This window comes from Montipora capricornis, chromosome 2, assembly GCF_036669925.1.
Source record: "Montipora capricornis isolate CH-2021 chromosome 2, ASM3666992v2, whole genome shotgun sequence".
Lineage (NCBI taxonomy): Eukaryota > Metazoa > Cnidaria > Anthozoa > Scleractinia > Acroporidae > Montipora > Montipora capricornis.
This window is the reverse complement of record NC_090884.1, coordinates 8,263,274-8,279,532: the sequence shown is the minus strand read 5'-3', so window position 1 is coordinate 8,279,532 and position 16,259 is coordinate 8,263,274. Positions and strand designations below refer to the sequence as shown.

General features: G+C 37.7%; 3 protein-coding genes across 3 annotated transcripts in view; 1 reads left to right on the top strand and 2 right to left on the bottom strand.

The window, feature by feature from the left end:
• Window positions 1–16,259, bottom strand: part of LOC138038706 (uncharacterized) — a 382,223-nt gene that overhangs the window by 283,447 nt on the left and 82,517 nt on the right. The gene's annotated exons all lie outside the window — the stretch shown is intronic.
• LOC138038700 (alpha-methylacyl-CoA racemase-like) lies at window positions 482–8,559 on the top strand. Its single transcript, XM_068884715.1, has 4 exons — window positions 482–821; window positions 1,560–1,786; window positions 3,977–4,175; window positions 4,914–8,559. The coding sequence occupies exons 1-4, from the start codon at window positions 488–490 to the stop codon at window positions 5,315–5,317; spliced, it is 1,164 nt and encodes a 387-aa protein (XP_068740816.1). The 5' UTR covers window positions 482–487; the 3' UTR covers window positions 5,318–8,559.
• Window positions 7,096–16,259, bottom strand: part of LOC138038699 (tyrosine-protein kinase RYK-like) — a 15,666-nt gene continuing 6,502 nt past the window's right edge. Inside the window, exons 6-14 of the mRNA XM_068884714.1 lie at window positions 15,099–15,394; window positions 14,495–14,584; window positions 13,945–14,067; window positions 13,729–13,821; window positions 12,393–12,592; window positions 12,166–12,275; window positions 11,397–11,559; window positions 10,422–10,558; window positions 7,096–9,353 (exon numbers count right to left, since the gene is read on the bottom strand). Of these exons, the coding sequence (XP_068740815.1) occupies window positions 9,209–9,353; window positions 10,422–10,558; window positions 11,397–11,559; window positions 12,166–12,275; window positions 12,393–12,592; window positions 13,729–13,821; window positions 13,945–14,067; window positions 14,495–14,584; window positions 15,099–15,394 (1,357 nt within the window). The 3' untranslated portion in view covers window positions 7,096–9,208. The remainder of the gene's footprint in view (window positions 9,354–10,421; window positions 10,559–11,396; window positions 11,560–12,165; window positions 12,276–12,392; window positions 12,593–13,728; window positions 13,822–13,944; window positions 14,068–14,494; window positions 14,585–15,098; window positions 15,395–16,259) is intronic.

Here is a 16,259-nt window from a genome sequence, read left to right as displayed (position 1 = left end):
GCACTCCCAGCCCAACCCAGTAGCAAATCTTTAGGTGCAAATATATACTTACCAAGATATTTAAAACGATAACGCCGAATGAAAGTTCTACAGACTAGCTTCGTAGAATGAATGACCATCTCCACCTAGTTAAGTCTAGGGGTAAACTTTCATATACCGGACTCAAATGGCGGAGGACAAAAGAAACCCATGTTCTTCGTCTTCTTCCGATTAGCAAGTCTAGGCCGGAAACACAAAACACGGCCTGACACGATTGAGTACATTTGAGTACATGTTTCAAGGCATTGCGTTTGTATATACCACCAATATGTAGAGTAGATGGCATCAGCTGCAATTCCAAAACCTTTCCTTTGATATTTGAAATTTCGAGCCAACATCACTCGTTGATGAGTCACGACCGTTCAGACATTTCGGTTGAGAGACCTGGGTATAGGGTCATAAGAAAGTGGGGTACCTGTGCCAGAGGATCTCCAATGTTATATTCAAAATGGCGGCTTTAGCTGGCATACGAGTTCTTGAGTTTGCTGGATTAGCTCCTTGCCCTTTTGCAGGAATGATATTGGCAGATTTTGGAGCAGTTGTAACCCGCATAGATAGAGTGAAAACGCTGTCTTTCATCGGCGTAGATCCACTTGCGCGAGGCAAAAAATCTATTTGCATTGATCTAAAGAATCCTCGAGGGAAGGAGATCGTACGAAAGCTGTGCCTGAACTCGGATGTGTTGATAGAGCCGTTCCGACCAGGGGTGATGGAAACACTCGGCCTAGGACCCGAAATGTTATTAAAGGATAATCCAAGACTGATTTATGCTCGATTAACAGGTAACTCACGGAACATGCAGAGAAGCTATATCAAATACATTTACATCTCTTACATGTATATGTGATTCGGTTAGTATGAAATGCAGACTGCAGACTGGGCCTCGGCCCAGAGCTACAATCAGTGGCAAAAGTAGTTGGGACGCTAGTGTCAGAATGGGCCTGAAAACCTGTCAGACATCAGAAACTAAACATAAACTGTCAAAATTCCACTGAATGCTTCAAAATACAAGTCCCCCCTCCCCCCATTCAATGTTGAGATAGACAAGGAAATGTATGTTCACTATTGGCAACATTTTTCCGGAGAGGGGGAGGGGGGCAATTTTTCAAACTCAGTAAGAAAACCAACTTCAAAGGGTGAGTGTCTTAAGACTTTTGCCGATGATTGTAGCCCTAGGCCTCAGTCTGCATTTTAGATCCAGTCTGCATCTGCAGTCTGCATTTTATACAGACCAATATGTGATTCAAATATAGCAAAGATATTGTTGACGTCACTCATTGTCATTAATGTGTCAACCAGAGCCTCATTGGCTGTCGAAACAAAGGGTCTTTTGTTTCTGTGGTTGGTACATTTGAATAACAAAAACAATGTTTGTAAACAGATATCTTCGATTTTCCAAACATTTGAGCGAAAGAATCATTCATTAAAATAAGCCAGAAGTCAGGCTATGTCATTAAGACTAATACTTGCTGGACATTTTTTATCACTGGGTTGAAGGAATTTGATTTTATTCACTTAAGGTTATGGACAGACAGGAACACACTCCCAGAGGGCAGGCCATGACATCAATTATGTTGCGCTGAGTGGATTATTATCAAAGCTAGGCCGCAAGGATGAAAAACCAACACCTCCCGTAAATCTGTTAGCAGACTTTGCTGGGGGAGGTTTGACCTGTGTGCTTGGAGTATTGTTGGCCTTGTTTGAGAGAAGTAAATCTGGAAAAGGCCAAGTTGTTGACGTTTCCATGGTAAGGAAACCACATTGAAGGAAGTATCCAATTGAAGGTACAATTGGCACAGAATTAATGATCACGGTTGCTCGAAGTCTGATTTAGCGCTAACCGTATCAAATCCTATCCGTTTTCATGGTATTTAATGCTGGTTGGCGCTAAATGTGCTTCGAGCAACCCGGGCCAGAAATTTTAGGTGTAATAGTTTTTTAACTCAATTGAACTGTAGGAAATGAGAGGTCCATGTGAGCAGGGTTTTCGTTTGATTGAAGCAGGAAGCTGGATGTTTCGTCTGTTTGTTTACCATTTCACATCCAGTAGTTTGACACTAATGTCTATAATTTGTAGATTTGTTGGCTTCTGTTTTTTTCTTGTTGGACTTGGGTTTTTCAGGAAGCCATGGGCTGAAGAAACATAAGACAATCATGCACAATAAATCCTTCAAACTAACAATAACTTGCATCGCCTTATTTTGCTTACTAAACGAAATAATCAATCTGTTGGCATTTCATTCACATGATAACTTTAGTTTTCTTTCTTTTCCCCAATCTCAAGAATGTAAACAATAATTATTTCTAAGAGTTTCCTTTTTGGCACAGTCATATAATTTATATTGCGTACCCTGATCTCCTTGAGGGTTGAATTGCTCGCAAGGCACCCTGTCTGATACTTCCATTATCAAATCCAGTACTTTGAAAAGCTGTTGAAAGCCCTGTATGAGAACCCTCTTTTAACCTGTTTCTACTACCAGATTAACTAGCCTGAATTTCAGCCCTCAAGATAAAGAGGGATCTGAAGGCTGCCCCCTCGCTCCAACCAGATATTTGAATAGTTGTTTAACAGCATACTGCTATGTGTGTCACAAGTAGAATTAACTTTGAGGTGAAAATTTCTTTTTTGCCTCATTTATGATTGTGAACACTAGGCCAAGGAATTGCAAGTAAAAGTATAGCTACCGATAATGTAAAACGTTTTTTATGAATAACATTTGCATGTAAATGAACCCTTCTCCTCTTTTTTCAAGTGATGGTATTTTTGAGCTATTTCATGACAGCACTGTTAAATGGAAAGAGACATTGGTTTTCTTTATTAGTATTACTATTACTATTATTAATATTATTATTATTATTATTATTGTTATTATTATTATTATTATTATTTTTTTTTTTTTTATGATAGTAGTCTATACCCACATTTCACCCTAAGAGTCTCCAGTAGCTCAGTGGTTAGAGCATCCATACTAGATCACAGAGGGTCATGGGTTCAAATCCCATCTCAGGCTCAGAGTTTTCCGAGTTCCCAGTTGATAATGCTGCTGAATATCTTTCATTATTATTATTATTATTATTATTATTATTATTATTATTATTATTATTATTATTATTATTATTATTATTATTATTATTATTATTATGAAAAAACCAGGAAAGATTTTTTTGCTGCTCAACGTTTTGGGGTCATCATGACTCCATTATCAAGAGACTAGTTAAATAGCATGCAAATAAGGAAAGGTACAAGATAAGCATAAATTACAATAAACGGCCTAAACAAACACCTTGGCACGGATGGAGTCCATTTGCACGTTCAATGTTGGTTTACTCATGCGAATGTATAACATTTCTTTAACGAGGCAATCAAATTTGCCGCTACATTTCGTGATGGTGTGAAATTGCTCAATGAAGCGTTAAGGCATTTAACTATTGTGTTGGAGGTTGTAATGTTTGTAAATCGAAGATGACTTTCTAGTGTGACCTTCTACGCCCTCGTGTAAGTGTTGTATAGTTCTTCCAATTCTTACTTTTCAAAATTATGTACCGTACATAATTATTTTTCTGCTTTTAAAGTTTGAATAAATATTATATTAAAAAATATATATATATATTATCATTATCATTATCATTATCATTTGACAGAACAGATCGGCCAGGCCAGGCATTTGGAAAGACTAACTCTACAACGCCTTCAAATTAACACACCTTGAGGATGATATATACTCTTCCGGAAGAATGTGCAGAATTATCACGCAAGTGCATGTTCCTTCAAATCATTGCATTTCCTTTGGGTACTGAAGGGTCTGGCCGGCCAGTTCTGACAAAAGGGAAGTGCATGAAGAAAGGTGAATGTAACGATGGACCATTAGTTATCCAAAATGACAAGTTGTTGATCATTCCCTAAATCCTCATTGCAAAGTTTTGTTCTTAATTGCAGGTCGAAGGATCAGCATATATCGGCTCATTTATTTATAAAACACTGAGTGGTCTAGAATTTGCATGGCCAAACCCCAAGGAGCGTGGCACCAACCTATTGGATACTGGGGCGCCATTTTATGATACATACAAAACATCGGATGGTAAATTTATGGCTGTTGGTGCACTTGAACCCAAGTTTTATAAACAATTTCTGAAAGGTATGCCAGACTTAGTGCAAGAGTATTTTAGTAATTACTGTTTATTTTTTTTTTCACTAAAGCCGTGTTCACATTAGGCCTCGATTATGATCAAATGATAATCGAATTAAATATGAAATGGGTTCACATCAACTAATTAGAGTCCCTGATTATAACTGGATTATAAGTACCTCAAACAACCTCAAAGGGGTTGTTTGAAATAATTACAATGCATAATTGAACAAAATGGCGAGCATGTGGTGATATCTAATGGCTTTATTGAGCTATCCTTGGTCCTCTTTTCGCCTCAAGCACATGATGATAATAGTGGCAGCCACATGATACAGCGCCATCTTGTCTCACACTGCGAGATTACCCTGCGTATTGTATTTGAATTTTTGCAGATGTGAACGGAACCATAATTGAATAAAATTGAATGAGTATGATAGCCTGATATATACTTCAGTTGATCATAATCAACGTTGAGTGTGAACACGGCTCAAGTCAGAACTTGCATTTTCAGAAATGCGGTAAATTTGTCAGGTTCAGCGAGGAAGATCTCAAAAACAATCCTCCCTTCTTGTCTAGTCTAGATGTTTGAAGATCCATTAGCTTTCTTGCCAAGATCTATAAGGACCCCGAAGGATCCTTTGCAGATCTGATGGATGTGGCCAATATTTTGTTACAACAATTTTTGACATGATGTTCCTTAGGGGATGAAAATGTTAATCTGCAGTTGATCTACTCACTTTGTCGTAGGGTTGGATTTGGAAGGGAAACTTCCACACCAGGCAGACTTAGATCAGTGGCCCAAAGCAAAAGAAGAGATAGCAAACATATTCTTAACAAAGACTCAATCAGATTGGTGCAAGGTCTTTGAGAATCTTGATGCTTGCGTGGAACCAGTGCTTACCACAGACGAAGCACCTCTTCATCCTCATAACCAGGAGAGAAATGCATTTTCTTCCAGTCATGGGGCTTATGAACCCACCCCTGCACCAAAACTGTCAAGAACTCCTGCAGACTGCCTGCCGAAACCTCTCCCTCGCACGGGAGAACACACAGTGGAAATTTTACAACATACTGGGTATTCACAATCTGATATTCAAGAACTTATTGATGAGGGTGTTGTTGAATGCCCAAACATGAAGTCCTCACTTTGACAGGCAAATAATATTTCATTGCAACACCATCCAAAAAATTAATTACCTCGATAGAGTTTGATTGTCTGGGGAAGTGTAGTCCTTGGAAGGACTGTTGTTTTGTGACAGGCATTTCGACAAGTTGATGAGCACATGGTGGTTGGTTGGGAAACAAGTTTACTCTGGTTGCTGTGACTTAGGCCGTCCACACGTATCCGCAACTTTTTCTTTCCAGATACGCCTTCCGTCCACATGTATTCGGTGAATTCACTGGCAAATCCGGAACTTTTTTACTACTTTCTCCAGAGTGGATATTTTTTAATCCGACATGAATCTGGAACCATGTGGACGCCAAATCCAGATAATTTTTTTATCTGGATGACATTCATGACGTAACAAGATCGAGCCCAGTTCCTTACGGAAGAACTTAGACAGCAAGGACCAGAACCAGGTTGCTGACCAGCAGTTTTCATTAAAACAATGGTTTGCTGGGGGTGGCGAGTCTCCTGGCTAAGAAAACCTGGTTGTGGTCGTTGTTATTTAAGGTTTTTTGCTCGTTACAGTGAAATCAATTCTCAAGATGGTTGCTGACTCCTTGAGGAGTCCTGAGCACTAGAGTAAATCCGGACACATTTCGGATAGGTGTGGACAAGCAAATTCGATTTGAATACGCTGCGTGTAGATGGAAATATTTTTTAATCCACAAAGAAATAGTTGCAGATTCAAAAATGTCCGGATATGTGTGGACGAGTCCTCGAGTCTAACTTGAACTCTGTTCTTTTGTTTCTGCACAATTCAAAACTAGCCTATTGGCTTCCATGAATTTTTCATGTTTCATATGGTACCATAACATTTTTGTTATGTGATACAGTATAACCCTTCTAAAAACGTTTCTTAAAAGTGGTGAAACTGGTTCCAGTCACCTTAAAGCAATACCATGTATCAAGTTGATCTATTACTGTCATGCCCTCAGCGGCTTTAGAGGGCAGCAATTTTTTTATGAAAAAGGAAGCCGGATACAAGAAAAATATTTGAACAGCTGTCCTTGAACCAGAAAAGAGAGAGTGAAATTAATATCATTTGGTTAACAAAGCCTTCTCTTGAATACAGCTTTCGAAGGATCCATAAAAAGTCAGCCAGGGTAGTTTTTTTGTAGTAATGAAACACTGCAAGCCCTGATCTGTCTTAGAGAAAACTGGAATTTCCTTAATCCAGGGGATTTATGGCCTTGTTTTCCTACAATCACTATCAATGTAATAACTCACAATACCACTAATAATGCCTTCGCTGCTGTGATCAGCAAATCATTTAATCAAATACAAACATCTTTCTATATTTACATTTCCAGCAAGAGGATAAAGGGTTTCACACTACTCCACCAAGTCAGTCTTGGGAGACCAGTCACATCTGACATGTTTTCTGCCAAGCAAACTCAAACATGCACAAGACTACTGGGGGGTTCATGGTTCCCTGATGTTATCACAAAAGTTTGGTTCCTTCTGCAGGAGCCGGAGCAGAGATTACGTAAAACAAAAGACACAAAATGCAGATAACAATTTGAAAACAACTCAGAATAAAGATTGATCCCAAGTGACCAAAAAATACAATGCTTTCCGGGAAACTTGCCGAAAGACCCAATAGTTCAACGACCCAAGGTTCCCTTAAGGCTGACTTTGTGTGAAGTGCAAACCCACATAATTAAAGCAAAACATGCCATGGCGTGAAGAACCTAAAACACAGCAAATTAAGGTGGGCCATGTCTAGATCTGAATTTACCTCTTACAAGAATGTTGTCATTATTACTGGTTTTCTGCATTTTAATTAGCAACGAGGGAGTTCTACAAATGACACCCATCAATTCAATAATATTACTACAATTTACAAAAACTAAAGTGCACCAGATTGCAAGATTACATAAGCAAAAATATATATGTTTTGTATGAAGCAAAGAACTTCAAGTGGCAACTGATTACTGTTTCAAACTAAGCACTTGAAGCTCTCAATACATGATTCAAACATGAAACAAATTTTGGGTATACTACTACTGTACACTTTAACTTTAAACAAGTTGTTTTAAACTCTCATAAACAGTTTTGCTTTTCCTAGAATGCTTGGAATATTTCATTACTACTTATTCCTGTGATGATTTTTGTTACAATCTAACAGCGTGGAGCCAATACAAAAATATCAACGTCAGCCAAATACCAAGGAAACAAGAACAAGTGCAATTTTTAGCATCACATATTCTTAAGTACAATGATGCCCACATGCAATAGAAACATTTAATTTTCCACCAAAATGTTGACAGAGTCAGTGGCAGATATTTTGAAATCCATTTTGCACAAGGACTTAATTATTACAGAAAATGTGCTTTGAAATTTTGCGTACCTGAATTTTCATATCTACATTCAATGTCTTACATGTATGTTGACAAGAAAAAAACTAGCTGTGTGTAGAAGTTGTCTTCTATTCATACCATAAACACATCAAAAGAGAAAGGGGAAATCTGCCAAACTAACATCTACTTGCATCAATAACTAAATCTTTTCCTATCGGTTACAACGATGATTGCAAAGATTCTTCCAAATCCTTGAATAACTAATACCAAAAAAAAAATTGCAAAAGCTCATAGCCTCCCAGTAAGTTGATGCACGCTGTTACTAATAATTCCAAATATGTGTGTCCTACAATACTTAAATGTATGTTACAATAAGTTGTCAATGAGTTTGAGATGTTGTTCATAGAAAAATATCTCCTTTCGTAGAAATATAATAATTATTAACCTCTTGATTAATAGTACCGTTGAGCCCTTACGATCTTCCATGGTATTTTGCTCCATTAGCCACTCATGCAATAATTTATAAATAAACAGAATAAAGAAGAAGATAACCTAGAAAACTGAGCAACTGCCATGTCTAGAAGGTTTGTACACCCCTTGAAACTTGATGAAAATACCAAGAATGAGAGGGGCTATGTAACACAATTTGAAAAGTTCAATAGGCACCCAAAAATAATGTTACCATAATTTTTTTTCCCAACTGTGTCACCTCATTGTAGAGAACGTTTTTGGCCATGTATAAAAGAAACAAAAAGAATTTTCTGTGAAATTTTGGCCAGAAACCATCACGCCTCTTGTCACATAGCCCCCTTAATTAAATAGCTACATGTAACAATTACTGCACAAGTGTTCTTTAAATCAATACAACACACTACAACCAAATGCCCAAGATTCAGTCATTAAAATCTCACGTATACTGACCCAGGGAAGGCCATACTCTCAGTGGATTATGCCTGCATTCACCTCATTCCAAAACGCGTGCATGGAAACCAAAACACCTTTTGGAATAAGGTGTATTGTTCACCTCACAATTTTAAAGAGTATTTGATAAACAATAGAGGTTAAATTCAAAACGCATTTAGCTTGCTAACACTGTCTGAACACGGCCTATAGAATGATGGTTTTCACCTGACGTCACAGCGGCCATGTTGATGCACAGAACAATAGAGAAAAAAGTCTTTTGGGAATTTGACTCTATTATAATACAAAACATGAGCCATAATTTGCTATTGTTTTGTGCACTAACCGTAACATGGCCATCTCATCACGTGATTGAAAACCATCTATATTCTGCAACTTGTTTGGCCCAAAACTTAATCAAGTCAACTAAATGAGTTGCCTTGGTAGGAATTACCTAACTACATGTAGTGCTTCACACCAACCTATAGTTGCCTTTCCACCAAACATGTCATAACTTTCAACTAGTATTTTAAATGGACATATTATTTTTTTCTTATTCTGTACAATATACAAAAATTATCGTATCCATATGTACATTAACAATAGAAAATTAACTTTGTGCCACAATATTGTAACTTAAAAGCAAGTCAACAATTTAGGCAAATGGCCACCAATCAACAAATGGACTCTGGTAGACATTCAAACCTGAGACCATTCTGTGTCAGTCTTGTCGCAAAATGTTCCAACTGTTTTCCCAACAAGCTAAAAGTTGGTCTTTCAGCTGGACTATATTCCCAGCAGTTTTTCATCACCATATACCTGGAAAAAAAAACTTGGTTTAACTACTTCAATTCACTAAAACAGGTGGTATCTCTTGGAATAATACTATAATTGTACATGCAAGTGTCATACTTGTAAGAGATGGTATATGTTTGGGAAATTGTAACCAACTCAACAATGTGTACAAGTTCCCTCAAAATAGCAGTTCACAGAAGAAGAAAGAATTAATTTCTTGCCTTGCTGCTTAAACCTGAAAGCATGGTGAGTGGAGAAAGATTTTCCCAGTAAGCTTAAAACCAGAGTTCCTCTGAATCAAAAATGCCACATTGACCATAGAGAAAATTTGCAAATGTAGCAAAGGGCAAAAATCGTAATTGACCAACAAGGCCAGGAAGCAGTCTTAGAATTTACAAATATCACAACCTATCTTTATAGTTATCCACTTCAAATCATCTAACTTACTACAATCAGAACTAAGTCTCTGTTTACATTGCACGTGAATAATTAAAGAAGGGCTCTGGCCAAAAATGTCCCAAGTCACATTTTGGGAATTTTTTTCATTTTATTTTGTGCTCAAAGTGGCTGATGTTTTGCATGTGACCCAACATTATAAAGAAAATAGTGCTCTATATTTTTATTGGCTGGTTTGCTTTTGGTTTCCTAGAATTAATGTACGCAAAAAGCTCTGAATTTTGCAGGTCAACATTGTTTGAATGCTTAGCCAGACATACTGTGTATGTTCTTACCTTGAAATGAATGGGAATGTTCAATTTCCTTGCGAAATATGCCATTCGCATGTTTTTCCTGGTGTTTCTAATTTGCATAAACATTTGATTTTTTTCTACATGCTCCATATTCTATGCGTCCAAAAGGAAAATGAGTGTGTCCCAGAACGCAATGACGCACTCTGGATACATCACTGGAAGAGCAAACTTTCATATTCTTGTCCTACATTAGACTTGAACTATAAGACTAATATATTTTTTTTCTCAGTGATTAGAACCCCTCTGTGGATTCAACAAAGACCTAAAGTCATTTGTTGATGAATCTGTAGAGGTCTGGTAATCCATACAGTCAAATGTATTACAGAAAGAAAATAAAACTTACAGATCATAAGGACAATTGTTTGGCTGAGGTAGTGTGTGTCCAGCTTTCAAATGTTGCTCCATTTTTGAATTGTCGATAGCCTGATATGGTGCTTTTGCAAGTGTCACCAGCTCCCATAACACAACACCAAATGACCACTAAAAACAACACAGATCAACACTGATATCAGGCACCAAACTAAAAGTTCATAGTAATCATTACATTTATTACATTTCAATCCATATTCATCAATTTATCTATTGGCCTCTTAAAGGAATACTATGAATTATGGAAGATATAGACCTGCTTCCAATAATTTTCTCTGTTCAAACATGCCAATCACTGGAAAGACATCTGTTTTGTCAGCCTAGCTACTGGACTACACTGTATGGTTGGCAATGAATGGGTCCCACATTGCTAAGCATACAGCAAAAGAGCATGATTATGGTCTAAAGTTTCATTTAAGCCTAGTTTTTTCTCGTCAAGTTGTTCCTTGGCAACTACATTAGGTGCTCACTTTATTTTTCACGGCATTCTGACCAAAAATTCCAACTACATGTAAAGGAAGAAAGGTTTCCAAGGAATTTGGGTTAAGGTATATAGGGCTAGAACTATACAGTTTCCTATAACACAACAATGAATGATGCATAATTTCTATAAGATGAGCACAATAAAATGCACAGGAAAATAATGCACATGTACTTCCAGACAGCTTATTCCACATTAAGTAAATCTCATCCATAAATGTAATTTATCCTTGTACTAAAGCACCATCAACTATGCATTAATTGTCTGCCATCTTTGATGGTACAGTAAGTGATAGAAGATGTCAGTGTTCTTCACAATTTTGGCGATGTCATTGTGATTCATTTTGTTTAAATAGTACACATATTGAAATATCCTGCTCAAAATATCAATATGACGGGAAGAAATTGTACTCCACCAATTGATGCATGGCTGCAGCCCAGCAAAGAGAGAGAAAACCATTTAACATACCACATCACTTTTCTCAGAGAACTGTCCTTCTTTTTTCAGACTCTCTGGTGCTGCCCATTTCACAAGCAAACGAGACTGTATTTCCTTGTCATTAAGGTCAGTGGAGGTCACGTCTTTGGCCAAACTGAAATCTGTTATCTTGATACTAAGATCATCTTCAACACTGAAAAAAAATACATCCCCAGGGTAAGTCTCAGTTTTCTCCTTACCACGATCTTAGAGAAACTTTCGACAGAAAATTACTTATAATAATTTAACAATTGCAGTGCATGTACTGAATGCAATATCAGCCTGCATTCTCGATTAATAAACAACTTCCACTCATACTAAGCAGTCTTCCGGGTCAGTAATGTACAACAGCAACACAAACACCCTGCAGTGACGAAAAAGATGGTACAGCAGTGGCAAATGAGAGGATTTTCAGGAGCTAGACTGAGAAAAGCTCTAGAAAGCTCGCAGTTCCATTATCAGAGGCTATTAGATGTTTTGTTCTTTCAGATTTGGTTCATTGTTTTCTGTTCACATTAGCTTAACCCTTTGACGTCTAAACCAGCTTAAACCGGCCACACTAAGTATTTTACTCTGTCTCACACCAGAGGATTTTACTTGTCAATGGGGATCCCCCAGGAGTCAATGGGTTAATCACTCACTGAAAATCTATGTCCCATTAATCACTCACTGAAAAACGTCCCATGCAAGACCATGATCATCCAAAGGAAAACTACCAAAGCCTTGAAATTAATCATCAAATTAAGACACTAAGACTTACATGCAGTTCTTTGCTGCTAGATTTCTGTGGACGATCTGTTTTCGAGCAACATAATCCATACCATCACAGATCTGTATTCCGAACTCAATCAGCTGCCGAGAAGTGATCGTCTGTTGAAGACAAAAGATTTGTTGTCACAAAGCTACAAGTAAAAGGTTCCAATGACCACCATTTTCCTATCCTGCCGAGATGGAAATGATGAAATTAACATCAACGGTCCATCATACCTGTGGTCTTGCAGACGTCGCTCTTGAAATCTTCAAGAAGTGTGCCAGGTCACCATTTTTAGTTAAAAGTGTGACAATGTGAGGTGGCGCTGCTCGATGAAGTAACACACCCACGAGTTTGACAATATTGGGATGTTTCAGGTCTTTAATAATCATAGATTCTTGCATGAAAGATGTAATGGCATCCAAGTCTGCTTCACCTATTAGATTTAAAAGGGGGTTTATACAATTTAGCACTTCAAGAAGTCATTTTGTAGCCATTTTTACAGTGTTAGTTTGCTGTATATCAGAAATTGCAGGCATGAGTAAAAATTTTTCCTCTCTTTTCGTCAAAAGCAAAATGACATACGCTGCAACTGTGATGGGACTGTCACACTACATATATTTTCAAACACACCTTCTCTTACAATGTTTTTCCCAACTGCAATACAATAACCTTGTGTAAACACATCTTGCACCATGCAAAATCATTGAAGAACAAGGTTTTGCAATAATTTTTCATTTTGTCTCCACATGATTTTTCGGTCAAAGCAAAGTTAACGTGATTGTGTTATTTATTGTTCCTATGCAACACATACATTTCGAGTCATGGACTCCTAAATTTATGCTAAAAATTTCCTCTTCAGTGACTCTTGCGCGACGCGAATCACGTAGCGCAGGACGTGAATCGCATCGTGCCTGAAATGCGACGCTACTGTACATCTGTACCTCGCATTGCAAATAAATAATGTCAAGCCTTCCTGGGAAAAAACCCTTGGAATTCACCACCTAACAACAGCTTCGCTGGTAAACTAAGACGTTAGGTCTCAGAGCCTGCTGGCACTTCTATACAGGGCTCAAAATTAAGGAAAAATCCAGTCGCAATTTGCGACAAGATACAAAAATTTAGTCGCAATTTCGCAAATTTTAGTTGCAAAATCGCAGCGTTGCATTTTGTTGTCAGCGGTTTAGCAAAAAAATATGAGCCCGCAATACTTGTGTGTAAAGAAACTGCTGAAAATGGTGAATCATTCAAAGGAATGGAGCTGTGCACGTAACATCGCAGCTAAATTACTCAACGATTATGCTATCTTCAGAGAAATTTCACAGCGAGAAACAAAATAATTTTGTCACTTATTTATTTTAGCAAAAGCAGCAGCAAAGTTGCAACTGCTAACCCTTTGTTTCGAAAGAGCGAAGGTGACAACAAGTCGCAAATTTGCGACTTCTCCACATATTTTAGTCGCAAAGGGAAAAATTTACTCGCAAATGTGACTGTATTGGTCGCAATTTCGAGCCTTGCTATACTGCAGTAACAAGAGAAGAAGTCTGCAATTAATTTTTTGTATCAATGTACCTTGCAAGGCCTTGACAGAGACTTCTAGCTTTTTCCGTGGATGATCTTCAAAAAGACCACGAACAGTACCCTTGTATAAGTGACCAAAGGTTCCTGCAAGACATTTTGATTGATAGATGTCGCATAAATCCAATTCTGCTAATAATGTAGCATTAAAATTTTTCAAACCAGAAGATGATGAAACAACAGTACAGCAGTAACAAAGACTGCAAATACCTCTGCGCAACGGTTGTCCCACAGATAACTGGTCACGTGATAAAAGGATGTCACCCAGCTCTGCTGCCCAAAATTCATTCAGACCAGAGAATAAGGCTTCTGTGTTTTTCACTTCATCAGGAGCTACAGAAAAATGGTAAACAAAAACACAAAAAGAAGGTTAGCTGTGTAGGTTAAAGGAAAGGTTTCTCTGAAGCCACTACAGGTTTCCACGGTTATTACACTGTAAAGCTCACTGCAGCCTTAGTAGCATCAACTACAGTGGAACCTCTCCTTTGGGACACCTCCATTAAGGGGACACAATTTGGTACTGGAAAAATGTTGATATCAAACTTAGTATCCAACCCAACCACTACTCAGGGGACACCTGCCCTGATCCCGAGCGTGTCCCTATAATGGAGGTTTCACTGTAGCTGAAAATAGCGCTTCTAATTCAAAGGGAGGACCTCAGGTCTAAGAGGGCTTCGAGTCAACTATGCCGGCAAGTGTGCACTGTCCAGTGTCCAGTACCAATATCAATGATAACAGGTAAATACAAGCTTGAACTTACTATTTCTTCTTTCCAAAAGAAATTCTGTTTCATAAGATGAAGGCATTGATGATGATAATGGTCTTTCTGGAGTCCAGCTTTGTTTTGAATCTTTATCATCAACAAAAACAATTATAATATCAATTACTAAAAACCTTTTTAAGAACTAAAAAGACCAACAAATACATTGCAGTGTCTTATAACACTCAAGGCATGTGACAATTCCAAGAATACCCTTTACAGCATTATCCTAGAAGTGACACCACAGCCCTGATGGCTACCGCTCTTTGAATCTTTAACAAACCAAATTCACAAATGAGTGCTATGACATGAAATCGAAGGTTAATAGTCCACATGATACATCAAGAAAGTGTATCCATTTGCAGATGTAACTACACCAGCAGCTTTTCCTTATTCCTTCTTATGAGACCACAAGCTTCACTTATCCCTTTTTATGAGACCCCAAGCTTCAATAACGTCGGGATTTCAATCTACAATACCACCCTCCACACGTCTGATGTCGGAACTCTGATCAGATGTCAATCAGCAAACTGTTATTAATCTTGCATGTTTTTAACAGTATGAAACAATGCAAAGGATAGTGAATGCAGTTTTCAAAACTAACCAGCTTTATAATGTCTTTCATGTCGTTGTTTGTGCTTGTGTCTGAAGCTGTGTCTTGGATTTCTGCTGCTATACTTGCCCTCTAACTGTTCCAACATTTCCGAAGTACTATTTTCCTCTGGAATTATCAATGCAGTGATTGAAGAGTCACTCCCACTTGTATCGCTGCGGCTGCGTCCTTCAGCATGCATTAACTTAGCTTTCGGTGGGCTGTAAAAAATTCCTTTTTGAGAAACCTCTAAGGGGTCATCCACTTCATCTTCTTCAGCATTTGAACACCTGGAAATTTTGGATGACCTGAAAAATGATATTGGACTTGATTAAAATGCTGTCAACATACTGATGTGAATGTCAAATCCTAATCCTTTTGATAACGAGCGAGTTATTAGCCATCATTTTGGGTGGCAAAAGCACTTAGTCTATTGAACCCCTACATTCTTGTAAAATCTCGAATTTTTTAAGTATCATTAGTCGGAAATTATCTGGTTACAAATAATTTATATGCTCAAAGTCCCAGAGGTAGCTCATTATGCAATGCATTTTCAATATTCAGTACTGGCTGATTGATTAGAAAACATAGGCCTTATCCTAATGACGCAAACAAAGATTCCCCTTAAAAAAAAAACATTGGATAATTCACTCAGAAAAGTAGGATATCTTTTTCCTTAAATTGAAGTAATAAGATTTTTTCAAACCTAAGATTAAAATTTGTTTTGGACTATGATAACAACAGTCATTTCCTTTACGAAAACCAACCGGCAACTTAAAATTTTATTTAACTACTGTGAACGACTCTTTGAAAACGGACACAACACCAGGACCTTTGAAACCACCTCAAAGTACAACGTAATGTCATATCTCCTTGATTGCCGAGTACAATGTGTATGGGGCATTCCCCGACTGAAACTTGAAATTTAAACAGTGAAGAAAACATGTTGATAAACCTATTGATAAATACTAAACACATTCTGGGCTAGCTGACTGTTCTTATGGTCAATGTTCTCTCTCTCTGACTTGAAGCCACAAAGGGTTTATGGTGCCCAACTTTACAAATAATTGAAAGGGGCATATTGCAGTCACCATCTATCTAACCACGCCCATTTGAAGACTAAACAGGAAGTTCTGTTTGGATCATTTTTTTTGGACTAGCACAACACTGTCA

Coding starts and splice junctions, on each gene's coding strand:
- LOC138038700 (XM_068884715.1), top strand. CDS start 488: ATGGCGGCTTTAGCTGGCATACGAGTTCTTGAGTTTGCTGGATTAGCT. Junction 822..1,559: donor GATTTATGCTCGATTAACAG/GTAACTCACGGA, acceptor TATTCACTTAAG/GTTATGGACAGACAGGAACA. Junction 4,176..4,913: donor TTATAAACAATTTCTGAAAG/GTATGCCAGACT, acceptor ACTTTGTCGTAG/GGTTGGATTTGGAAGGGAAA.